Source organism: Papilio machaon, chromosome 26, assembly GCF_912999745.1.
Source record: "Papilio machaon chromosome 26, ilPapMach1.1, whole genome shotgun sequence".
NCBI classification, from domain to species: domain Eukaryota; kingdom Metazoa; phylum Arthropoda; class Insecta; order Lepidoptera; family Papilionidae; genus Papilio; species Papilio machaon.
The window spans coordinates 819,535-832,586 of record NC_060011.1 but is presented as its reverse complement, the minus strand read 5'-3'; the positions used below and the strand labels follow the sequence as shown (position 1 = coordinate 832,586).

The 13,052-nt window shown below is 34.0% G+C and overlaps 1 protein-coding gene across 3 annotated transcripts; it reads right to left on the bottom strand.

The window, feature by feature from the left end:
• Window positions 1–183: 183 nt before the first annotated feature.
• LOC106717771 (probable aminopeptidase NPEPL1) lies at window positions 184–11,182 on the bottom strand. 3 transcript variants are annotated; one of them, XM_045684418.1, is made up of 12 exons: window positions 11,080–11,182; window positions 10,390–10,553; window positions 9,047–9,229; window positions 8,499–8,664; window positions 7,506–7,675; window positions 6,870–7,097; window positions 5,517–5,662; window positions 4,379–4,443; window positions 3,848–3,939; window positions 2,657–2,833; window positions 1,081–1,191; window positions 184–667 (listed from the first exon to the last, which is right to left on the bottom strand). In XM_045684418.1, exons 2-12 carry the CDS (start codon window positions 10,543–10,545, stop codon window positions 566–568), a joined length of 1,596 nt encoding a protein of 531 aa, XP_045540374.1. In that variant the 5' UTR covers window positions 10,546–10,553; window positions 11,080–11,182; the 3' UTR covers window positions 184–565. The 3 variants fall into 3 exon arrangements, with proteins under 3 accessions (XP_045540374.1, XP_045540372.1, XP_045540373.1); XM_045684416.1 differs by lacking the exon at window positions 11,080–11,182 and adding an exon at window positions 10,921–11,057; XM_045684417.1 differs by lacking the exon at window positions 11,080–11,182 and adding an exon at window positions 10,921–11,057 and having other exon boundaries at window positions 6,876–7,097.
• Between the last annotated feature and the right edge of the window lie 1,870 nt (window positions 11,183–13,052).

Genomic DNA, 13,052 nt, shown 5'->3' with positions numbered 1-13,052 from the left:
TAATATATTTTATTATGATTTATTATTTAATTATTAGACATTTTATACTTAATTATATTATTTCAACTTTATATTTCCAGTCTATAAAAATGAAAAAAAAAAAAAATCTTGAAAATACTATTTTAAAGGCAAATGATTTCAAATTTAGTTTAATTTTAAAGTTTTTAGTTTTTTTTAGTTTAGTTTTGATTAATTTTCTTGATATAACTTTATTCTAATTTATTGCTTACAATTTTAAAAGGCCTAATGTTAAGACAAAGTTTAAGTTATATTTAAGGGTTGTTTGGGGGTTCTTGTCTCACATGGTGGTGACATAATTCAACAAGGATTTAGATCTGTATGACTGTATGTTTGTTTAATGATGGTAAGGTGAGCAGGGGGTGGGTATAAATGATGAAAAATTAGGGATGCGAGTTTAGGGGGTCGTTGTTAATGGTGTTTTATAATGGGGTGTTAGTTTATTTTAAATGTTAGGGAATTTTTGACATGACATAGTATTGTGACGTGACATTTGTCACCAGTGGGTCAGTGTTGGGGGTGTTGGGGGTGTGGGGGGTGTGTGACGTCATTGCGCAGGTGGAGCGAGAGCACGCAGCAGTCGGCTGGAGGAGTGAGCTCCGAATAGTACATTTAGAAGCGCAACTCCATAACCTGTAGCTCGTTCACCCTGAAAAATTAATATTATTAATCATCATCATCATCAGCTCACTATAAATCCCCACTGAGGGGCTCGGAGCCTACCCTAAGTTAGAGCTGACTAGGATATAGTCAATTCAGGCCCAGTGCGAGTTGACTTCACACATATCATTGAATTTCTTCTCAGATATGTGCAGCATCATAATGTTTTCCTTCATCTTAAGAATGTCAGATAAATGTACATATGTAAATCGAGAAAAACACATTAGTACATGGCGGGATTCGAACCCATGACCTGCAGATTGCAAGTAAAGTGCTTAACCTCTGAGCCACCGACGTTAATAATGTAAAATAAAAATATTATTAATGTTTTACTATAACTAGTAATTTTTTAGTGTTGAAAATTAGGTTTTAGGTGTATATATGTTGTGTGGGATTACTTACAGAGTGCGCAGGCGCAGCCATATCTATATGTAGCCAGCCTCCGCGGAAATCAAAGCCGAGATGTGACAACACAAAGAGACCAGCACAAGATGGTTGCGCGTTATTACGATCCTGTGAACGTTATAATATAATTTTTATTACTGATGACTTCTGAGAACTCAATCAGTAACTAATTTGTCAGTGACATACTCAAAATCGTTCACTGTGTACTCTGTGAAGTTATGGAACCCTTTATCTCTCTCTATTTGATGCAGTAAAAGTATTGAATCGTTTAAAAAACATGTCAAAGTTCACTATCTGCAGTTCTAATTTGGCTATAACATGATCAACTATATTATAGGTAAATATAAATACCTATAATATAAAATTATCGAAATTTTGTATTATATATATATATAAATCTTGTGTCACGATGTATGTTGCCAATAAACTCCAAAACTACTGAACCAATTTCAATCAAATCTCACATGTACCTGTATTTTGGTCTAACTTACTGTATATGATAGTTATCATTTCAATTATTCGCTTATGTCGTGAATGTAAACGAATAAAATGTATCAATTAATTGTTTCTGAAGCAAATGTTTATTTACTGTTTAGTTTTATAAAGTTCTCATAGATGGCGGTGTACGTTGATTCATCGATAAAATTTAGGTTGCAAATACAACCAATAGATGGCGCTGTGTTCTATTTCTTAGAAAATAAATTCTAAAACTGTATTTCACGTTATATTTACTTAAGTTTTTTTTTTCAATTTCGCGAGGACGGAGTCGCGGGCGACAGCTAGTTTAAATCTATTTTTTTAATATTTTTTATTAATTTTAGTATTGTTATTATTTTTATTTCTTTTCACTGTTCGTATGGAAACCGATTTGGTTTACTTAGTTTAATTTCTACCCAAAGGTTGTCTGTCAAAGTTGTGTTAAATTCCTGATGTACTTTCTTTCTAACTCCATGATAGTGCACAATAAAGTATAATTGTATTATATAATCACACCCATAACTAAAAAGGGGTAGACAGAGATCATGGATTTCAATTTGACATAGTCCAGACACACCTCTCCGTTTCTATTTCCATTGACATGTAAAATTAAATAAATTAAATTAAATTTTTTGATCCCACAGTCAAATCTATATATATAAAAGAAAGTCGTGTTAGTTACACTATTTATAACTCAAGAAAGGCTGAATCGATTTGACTGAAAATTGGTGGGCAGGTAGCTTAGAACCAGGAAACGGACATAGGATAATTTTTACCCCGTTTTCTATTTTTTATTATTCCGCGCGGACGGAGTCGCGGGTAAAAGCTAGTTTTATATAATTTTGTAGGACATAGTTCTATTTTAGGTTATCATGTATTGTAAACTAGCTTTTACCCGCGACTCCGTCCGCGCGGAATAATAAAAAATAGAAAACGGGGTAAAAATTATCCTATGTCCGTTTCCTGGTTCTAAGCTACCTGCCCACCAATTTTCAGTCAAATCGATTCAGCCTTTCTTGAGTTATAAATAGTGTAACTAACACGACTTTCTTTTATATATATAGATAAATAAATAAATAATAATAATGTAACATACCGCAACACTGTTCTTCATATCAGCAACAACACTGGTGAACTCCGGGAAGTGTAGCTCTGGTGCGTATGGCAGCGGGTGTGCCAGTTCCCCACATCGGAGACCAGCAACCACACACCGATGCTCTAAACGTCCACAGTTGGATACTATCGCAGCATGATACTTCCCAGTTGCTGTACCCTGGAAGATACTTCAGTCATCAGGTCATCCGTCTCCAATATGTGACTAGATTAAATTGTTTAAACTTTCGTGAGACATCATAATTAATTAAGAAACGACTTAACTCACGTTTGATCGTCCGGTGACGGCACCGACTAGTTTCGGACCCTTCGGGGGTCCATCTTCAGGGCGAGTGTTTAATCCGAGGACTTCGCGGTCGCGTCGCGTCTCGCAATCGAAGTCCTCGGATTAAACACTCGCCCTGAAGATGGACCCCCGAAGGGTCCGAAACTAGTCGGTGCCGTCACCGGATGATCAAACGTGAGTTAAGCCGTTTCTTAATTAATTTATGTGACCAGATCTTAGTCCTGGCCTATTGCGGATTGATTTAATGAAAGATGAGAGCATCAGTGTTTCAGTTTTTTTTTTTTTTTTTTTTTTATTATTTTTCAACTTATTACATTTTTACATTTATATATTGTATACTTGGTACCATTAAACATATAATGTTTGTATTGGCACTGCACAGTTCAGTGATACAATTAAAGTTGCATACAATTTAGCCACGTAGAATACATTCTATATATCCCGTCTTAATTTAACAAGAAAAACATTATATAACTATTAACTACCAGAGTTATGTAAACATAATTTGTTAACAAAATAAGCTAGATGGTGTTATTCTTCCGTTTAGTTAAGCACTTGATTTGCAATTTACAGGTTCTGGGTTCAATTCCTGTCATATACCAATGTGTTTTTCAATTTACATATGTACATTTATCCGATGTTCTTACGATGAAGGAAAACATCGTGATGCTGCACATATCTGAGACGAAATTCAATGATATGTGTGAAGTCAACCCGCAATGAGCCTGCGTTGAATATGTCCTAGTCACCTCTAACTTAGGATAGGCTCCGAACCCTTCAGTGGGGATGTATAATGAGCTGATGTATTAAAATACTGATCAGAGAGAAGGGGGATTATCTAAGGGGGTGGGGACTAAGATAAAAAAAAATCGCATATTATAAACTAACCTGAGCTCCAGTTAAAGTGGCGATGTCCACAATAATATCAGCTTTAAGGTCTCTCTGTGCGTACACCACTCCATCACTTAGTACTAGACGACCTGTACATCAAGATAACTCACGCTAATAACTCAGAGAGGTAGACAGAGATCACAAACCTCAGTTACAACATTTAACAGTGGATGATCATCTGGTGAAATACCACGACCACACAGAAGACAGGAATCAAGTAGAAGTAATTCCACGTACAGTCTGATGAGTGTAGTATTTAAGGTCTAATTTTAGTCTTTCCCTTTCCCACCCTTTATGGAAAGGATGGAAAGGGGAAGATTTGACAGAAGATAGGACACATAGGAAGGGGAAATATTCTATTTCTGTGCATCCCCTCCATTGTTTAGAGATAACCAATGCATCTGAATTGCGGTTATCTATGGGTATAGATTCGCTATTTCGGCGAATTCAGCCGCAATGCTACTTTTATTATCTCTGTTTGTCTCTTTTATGTCGTAGCTTGATGTATATTTAAATAAATTATGTTACCTTCAGCATCTGTATTATTAATTTCAACAGTACGTCCCGAGTACAGGCGGTGGATGTCATCTGGTCTGTAACATTCAATGTATACAGTTGTCATCTTGAAAATGACAAAAAAAACATTTTTTTTATGTATACTTGTCATCTATAGTTGTATATCTTCATATAAACCAGTGTTTCCCAAAGTGGGCGATAACGCCTCTTGAGGGCGTTTGAAACCTAGGAGGGGGCGATAAGGTGCCCAAAAATGGGGGGCATTGAAATTAATTAAAGTAATGAATTTGTGGTTTTTATGTTTTAGGGCTGAATAAAAATTAGCGGGCTCTGAAATATAATTGATTTACAAAGGGGGCGGTGAAAGAAATAAATTTGACAATTACTGATATAGACAGTTATATTATTGTTGTATATATAATATATAGCAGCACAGAATTGAAAAATAAATCTAGCTAGTCTATGTTTTCTTCCTATGTTCTACATCTGTGCTAAATTTCTTCAAGATCTGTTCAGCCATTCCGGTGATAACTTCAAATAAACGTGCAACTGAACTAAACTTTAGCATTTATAATATAGCTAGACGACCGCGTCTCCGTCTGCGCGGAATTATAAAAAAACCTTAATAAGTAGACTACGTTTTTTTCCAGACTAAGTTCTACATCTGTGTCAAATTTCATCTATATCCGTTGAGTAGTTCCGGAGATATCTTCAAACAAACATATATCTAAACATTCGCATTTATAATATTTTTAAGATAATAGTACAATCTTTAGTAAATATAAATTAATCTTAAAAATATTATAAATGCGAATGTTTAGATATATGTTTGTTTGAAGATATCTCCGCAACTACTCAATAAATCTTGATGAAATTTATCATAGATGTAGAACATAGTCTGGAAGAAAACATAGTCTACACATTAAGTTTTTTTTTAATTCCGCGCGAACGGAGACACGGTCGTCTGGCTAGTAATATTATAAAAGCTAAAGTTTAATTTAAATGGATGGATGTTTATTTGAAGTTATCTCCGGAACCACTCAACAAATGTCGATGAAATTTGGCATAAATATAGAACATAGTCTGAAAAAAAATATAGATTTTATATTAAATTATATACAGTTATCAATCAATATTTTTACATAGATACCTTGTGGCATTAGGTCCGACTGCATTTTCAGCGAGGCAAAGTACACAATGTATGTTTATATTTGGTTGCTCCGCTACGAAAGCAGCAAATGCACCCAAAGCCCCTGCAGCTCCACCACAATCACCCTTCATACCAACCATTGAACTCTGAAATTATATCATCATCATCTCCTTGACCATGTCCTAAGTAAGGTCGGTGCACCAAGTTTCCGTTCTCCAAATGAATCTGTCTGCCGTCATCTCTGTCACCCTCTTCTTGATCATGTCATCTTTCACGCAATCCATCCATCTCTTCCTATGTCTACCTCTACCGGTGTACCTCCACACTCATACTTAACGTTCTCTTTGCCACATGCGATTCTTCCCTCCTCATAACATGTCCATACCACGCTAACCTTTTACTTCTCAATATATATGTTTAGTTAAAATATAAACATACTTTATAATATAACTAGCTGTTACCCGCGACTTCGTCCGCGCGGAATAAAAAAATGCACACAAGATAAAAAAAAAGTTCCTATGTCCGTCTCCTAGTACTAAGCTACCTCACCGTCAATTTTCAACTAAATCAGTTCGACCGATCTTGAGTTATAAATAGTGTAACTAACACCACTTTCTTTTGTATATATAGATTGCGTAAAACTTTCAATAGCAAATATCTAAATTCAAATATTCAAATGACAACAAAGACCTTCGTCATTAGCTGAGAATTGCCGTTACCATGACAACTATCCATCTTTGCAGCTATTGGTTTACACTTTGTCTGTTTCTCACATAAACCCATTCTCATTTTCTTGTTTCACAATTTAAAAAGAAAACTGAATAAATAAGCTATAAAATAAACCAACAGTCAGTGGTTACAAATAATTTTTAGTCACATTTTCCACTAACCGTGGATTTCTGAGACCAAAATCTCTATTTAAAACATACTTTTATATCTATTTTGTCCAAGATAATATACCTGTCATTGGTTTTCGTCATAATTTAGTTTTTTTATTTTTAAATGCTTACTTTTTCTTTTCTTTTGTCACTAAATGTAAAATCAATTTAATGATAGGGGGGGGGGAAAGGGATTGTCTCCTGAAACACATAGCTTTGCCCTAGTTCAGGAACCAAGGCTTCCACATAATTGTATATATGAGTGTTACAATAAAGCAGTTATTTATTATTATTATCTTTGACTATATTACTTACAGAGATTTTGGTCTCAGAAACCAATGGTAAGTAACTGACATATAACCGGAGCTCACATTGTAGTCAATAGAAACATTCCCAGTGAAAATAATACATAAAGATAGCAATCATTAGTGAAAAAGGACTCTAAACAAGCAGACATGACAATAATAAAACATACCCTTGCCTTAATACTGAGGCCTCCGGTGTCATATACGATGCCCTTGCCGACCCATGCCACGGATTGTGACGCCCCGGGCGCTCGGTACGACAAGCAGACCAGGGCTGGGGGCTGCGCTGCCGCACGCCCTACCCCATACAGTCCGCCCATACCCCTGGCGAGCAGCTCCTCACCCCTGATCACTGTTGGTTCAGCTATATTCAGGGATTTGGCAACTGCAAATGCCTCCTGTCAAATAATTCAATGTTCAGTCAAAAATAATCTATTTTTTTTTCAAAACCATCAAATTATCTTAAGTTTAAAGGCTAAGCTACTGAGAGTATTGTTTTTGTCAAGTATACAAGTATATTTTTTGGTCAAAATTTTGCAAACGAGCAATCGGCCATTTGAATTCACCAAAATAGCAAATTGACCATTGCCCATACCTTTAATCGACAGAGGAAAGAACTATTCCCTTTCATATGCGTCCCCTCCTCATCCTTTCATAATAAGAAATGGGAAAGAGTACTAAAATTAACCCTCCGGCACTCACACTCATCAAACTAAACAGAATTACTTCCACATAACACCAGTCTTCTGTGTGGTTATGGTATTCCACCAGTCTACAATCCATTTATCAGAGATCAGTGCACTTACCTCAATAATATTGTCTACATTCATGATGTTAGCAGGTGTATCAGTGATACGAGCTGCGAGACGGGTCATGTCTGCCAACCGCTGCAGTGTACGCACTTCACCATCACTCAGACTTCTCTCTTGCAGTACAGAATCTACAACACCCATCTCTTCCTCATCGGATTCACCTTCTAAAATATAAATTGGTGACAAACAAACAAACAGTCACTTTATATAGCTAAAATAGATAAAGACCAGACTTCTTAATTAATTAAGAAACGGCTTAACTCACGTGTGATCGTCCGGTGACGGCCCCGACTAGTTTCGGACCCATCGGGGGTCCATCTTCAGGGCGAGTGTTTTTTCGAGGATCCACGATGGCTCCGAAACTAGTCGGTGCCGTCACCGGACGATCAAACGTGAGTAAAGCCGTTTCTTTATTAATAAATTATGATGTCTCACGAAAGTTTAAACAATTTAATGACCAGACTTCTGTTGAAAGTTAATAGCAGATGCTAGGATATTTCTTTCACCTGTCAAATCCACTTTCCCTTCACATCTTTATAAGAAATTGGTAATAAGGGGAACAAGGACTACAATTTGGCATTATTTTTGGCCCTGCAAGTGCGCACTTTACACTTGAAGTGTGTATTCTGTGTGTCACTTGAAGTGACCATTTGTGCAGTATCTAATACTGTTACGGACTCTACCACTGTTACAAAAAATATCGCCAAAAACATAACGCAGTTCTTAAATTTTTTGGCTTCGGAAACCTTTTAGGAAGTGGAGTATTTGTCAGAGTCTAGGTTTGATTATTCTAGACTCTAGTATTGGTAATTCTTTTACGTATGGATACATTCGGTTCCAATCGGTATTTTCATGAACCCATAAGAAAATCTATACGGATCACACTTTGAGAAACATTGACCTAATGGATTAGGGTACGGATTATCGATATTTTGGTTGTTCGAATAAGGACATTTGAGTATTATATATATCCTAGTATTAACTTACCACGTTTCTCATCAGCGACCAGTACAATCTCGACAGTAAGGTCTCTGCGCTCAGGAGGTGCGGGTGCGGAGCCCAGCGGGGCGGAGTCAGTACGAGCAGAGTACTGAGGCACAGCACGGGCGATCGCCACCGCACTAGCTAGTACGTCTTGTTTGCGACATACCAACTAAATAATAGTGTTAGTTAATAACAGAACTTACTAAGTATATTTCCGATTCCTTTTTTTTTGATATCCTTTGTAATTGTAATTGGCTTTGTTTTTGGTTAATAAAGTGTGTTTTATTTTACTTTTTTTAACTATAGAAGAAACTAGTTTTTTATATTTAATTTTAAGACCCAAGATTTATTCCCAAGTAGGGTTTTTTTTTTCCCAAGTTAGAGTTGACGACAGGCAGGCGACCGGCCGCAAAAACTTAAGTCTAAACTTTAAGGTTTATAAAACCTTGTGCAACCCACGTGAGATGAAAAAAAAAAGAAACTGGTTTCTAGATTGTACACAAGCACACATTTATACACCAGATTCAGTATCTTCAAGTCTATTAACTTACCACAACAAATTCCTCGCTAACATTACCACGCTGTCCGTTCTTTACAATCTTGGAGAGAGCGTGTCCTCTAGAGGGCGCAGCGTGACGGGAGCGCCTTGCGGGTAGTGCGGCAAGTGATGCTCCACGCGGCCACAGCTCGCAAGAATCACCACCAGATACTACTGTTAGTCCTCGCTGCCATACCTGAATATAAATTGTTAGTTTTGTTCTCTGTAAGTTTAAATTCCAGTGACATATCGACGCTGGAAAGCATAAACGCTGTAACCCTTGAAATCGCGAAATGTTTTTCACACTTTAATAATTTCAACAGTTATCAAACGATAATGATTTTATTATAGGTTAGCACAAACTACACAACATTACTAAATACCGCATGCTTGTAGGCGTATCAGCTCACGAGTTATCATTTTTTGGCTCTCCTGTAAAGTTCATACTTTCGGGGTTACAGCGTTTATGCTTTCCAGCGTCGATATATACATTTGAACCTGATATGTATAGTCTGGTACTAAAGGACAACCTCCATAAGCAAGAAACTCGGATTAATAACCTCCTTCTTTTTGAAGTCGGCTAAAAATAACGGAAGATACTGCTGTCTGTTAGATACTTCACGGTCTCTTTGAATAAAACAGAGACAATATGACAAATGTCACTGCAACTAAAACATAAGAGTTACAATGACTTTTATAATATGTACAGTCAAGGACATTTATTTCCTATCCATTTCATGCTTACAATGAAATTAACAAAAAAACTTGACTTAGCAACATAGATATGAGCTGAATTACAGCTCATTTATTAGTATTCAATCATAAGTGGGAAGTGAATTTAATTCTTTGTCAATACAAAAAGACACTTCAGTGTATCTTTACTCCCGATGTATTTAAACTTAAATTAATTATACTTTGAAGATTACTGCTATCAATTATAGAGAGTTGTCGACAAACTGGCATAGGCTGAAGAAATGAAGCACTTGAAATATCTATGTTACTAATATTATAAATGCAAATGTTTAGATGGATGGATGGATTTATTTTATTTATTTATTAACTCTTATTGCTAATACAAATTATACAGAAAAATTACTAAATACTAATTAACATCGCAAGGGCGGCCTTATCGCTATAAGCGATAAGGCCGCCCTTGCGGATGATGGATGGCTTGATGGATGGATGTTTGTTTCTTCTTCGGATCTTCGGAACGGCTCAATGGATCTTGATGAAATTTGGCATAGATCTATAACAGTCTGGAAGAACACATAGGCTACTAATTATTTTTTTTTGTTAAATTCTGCACGGAAGAAGTTGCGGGCTAGTAAATCAGAAATTAAAAAAAATCATTCATACCTCTTCAGTAACTCTAGGTTCAAGTTTACACCGTACATCTTGCCATGTTAATGTATTCAAATGTGTCGCCTGGCCCACAATCAGCACTGGATGTGTATCCGGGTCTGATGTTGTCAGCCCGTAGTGGAACTTCACATTTACTGCCGCAGATGACATTCTGCAGACTGGAACATATTAAATACAGGCTATTTGCACCAGTCATGGAGTTGTGGAAACCTACTTTTATTAGATACTATTCTATAAATATATTACAAATAATGTGTTTATGTTAGATGTTAGTGTATAACTTTAATTTGACTGATTTATGAGTCGGAAAAGAGTTTCTTTGATTAACAACCAATTTAATTTTCTATTAAAAACTAACCTATACATTGTTAAATTACGAATGTTTATAATTATTGACAAAATATTATAGTATTGAGGTTCTGCAACCTTGTAAGTGTAACATGCGTTATTTATGTTTATATAATACCCTACACGTAAAAAATAACATAAAAAAAATTATGTGACTAATAAATTTAGGTCAGTTACCTGCATACTTCAATGGATAAAACCTAACTGTTGTAACTAACTTAGGAAATATATTAAGTATTAACATGATAGCTTACATAAATATTAATAATGACAATATACAAAACAAATAAGATAAAAATAACGTGTAATCTAGAGCGCTAAGTTCAAACTGTTTACCTGTTTGAATTGAAGTATCACTTTATCGAATTACGTAACATTTAGTTTTTGTACTTTTAGTAATGTAAAAAAATGGTATAAAAAGAGTTTTAAAACTTTAGAATTATTGAAAAACTGCTGTTAGCACTATCCTTTCTTTCTTTCTTTATTTCTAATCAACTTGCCAAATCATTGTTTGATAAAATGCGTTCTGAAACTTGGAGAATTTTTTTTTATATGTTTTAAGTTCTTTATAGTGTGTTTTTAAAATTGATAGATATTAAAAAAAATGTGTTTCTATTTTCTTCACACACAATTATGATAAAACTGTTACTTAATTTAAATTCTATAAAAACATTAATTTTATTGTAAAGCAAAGACTAAAGATTTCTGAACGTACGTCTACGTTCCGTTTTACAATAATACTTATTTAACATTTGCTTACCAAAGAGAATGTTATATTTTGCTTACCATGTAAAAATTACAAAAGAGTTAAATTCAAAAATGTAAAAGAAAATTATGAAATCATATTTTTTACACACGATTATTTTGGTATTAGTTGATATGAATGACATAACGAGTCTGTCATGTCTACACGGAAACACTTCGCCAAAAAAGTTAAATGAAGTGTGTTTAACATAGTTGAATTTCCCATTGGTTGTGAACTTTCTTTAAGAATATCTTAAGATTTATTTATTACTCAACCAAAACGGGTAATATAAAAATGGTATTTCAGTAAATAAAAGTCAATTAACTTGATTTTTTCTTTATTATTTTCTTATATGCAGCTAGTAAACAAAACCACATAACAAAATTTTAATAGCACGGTAACTTGCTGTCGCGTTAGCCTATAGTTACTTATTGAGAAGCCTTTATTAATAAATAAGACATTTTATATTGTATATAACTTTCCTTAAAATTATTTTAGTAAGTCAGTTTAATTAGGTTATTTGGCTTGGCAGTGTTAATAAATGACATTTGACATTTAAAAAAAATGTGCTGTTTTCGAAAATGGAACATCATTTTAGATGTATAAAGGACACTTTTTTATTGTAAATTTATTGAAAAATGTTAATTAATTAATAACTCGTAACTGATTTGTCATTTATCAACACTACATAGATTGATTCAATGATAATTATTTATTGCTTTTGTGACTTTTTGTTTTGACAAATCGATTTGTTAAATTAAGGTCCTAGCACGAATATTTTTGACAATTGCCATGGTATCGTCTCATACAAATTTTGACATATTTTGTAGATGACGTTACGGAATTACGTACTGAAAATATTTGTACTAGGCCCTCATATATGTAGAAGCAAACGCCCTTATAACATTGTAAAAATTATACGACTCTAAAATAAGTTGGAATATAGACGAAAATTATTAAAATCACATTTGTAAAAAAAAAAAGTTTAAATTTCCTTAAAGTGGTTACTAAGCATTATTTTATATTTTATTTGTACTGATTTGAATATGATAATGCTAAATTGATTAATAGAAATGATATTAAAAAGGGCACAGGTTTTTTTTTATTGTAAAAAGCAAAAAAAAAAAACATATGTATTTACTCTCGTTAGTTACCATGTGTGTATGTTTATTTATATAAAATTAAACCATTTTTATTTAGAGCCTATTAATTTTCTCTTGGACATAAAAACAAATGTTATAAAGGCACTTTTACAGCATTAGATAAAAATACGTTGAAAATATTTTTACAAATATCACCAATAATTCCTATACCCATAACTATAATAAAAGTTAATTAAAAATCTTAACAATACCAATCGAATTACGTTAAAACTGGAATTCACAGCTTAAAAATTTTATACAATAAAAAAAAAAACAACGCACCAGTAAAAATTGTATTAAATAATTGGCAATATTAAAATTACAACAGTTAAGTACTTTAAAAAAAGCATTGAATTAATTGTACATGATATCCAAGATTACATTGCATTAAATAACTAAATAAAAATAGTAAAAAAAAAACA

What these genes read in the sequence shown, in the direction of transcription:
- LOC106717771 (XM_045684416.1), bottom strand. Translation starts at nt 10,987, where the DNA reads ATGTTAATACTTAATATATTTCCTAAGTTAGTTACAACAGTTAGGTTT. An exon ending in ATGTAGACAATATTATTGAG is followed by an intron (nt 7,098 to 7,505) that starts GTAAGTGCACTG and finishes ATTATTTGACAG; the next exon opens with GAGGCATTTGCAGTTGCCAA. An exon ending in CCACTTTAACTGGAGCTCAG is followed by an intron (nt 2,834 to 3,847) that starts GTTAGTTTATAA and finishes AGTATCTTCCAG; the next exon opens with GGTACAGCAACTGGGAAGTA.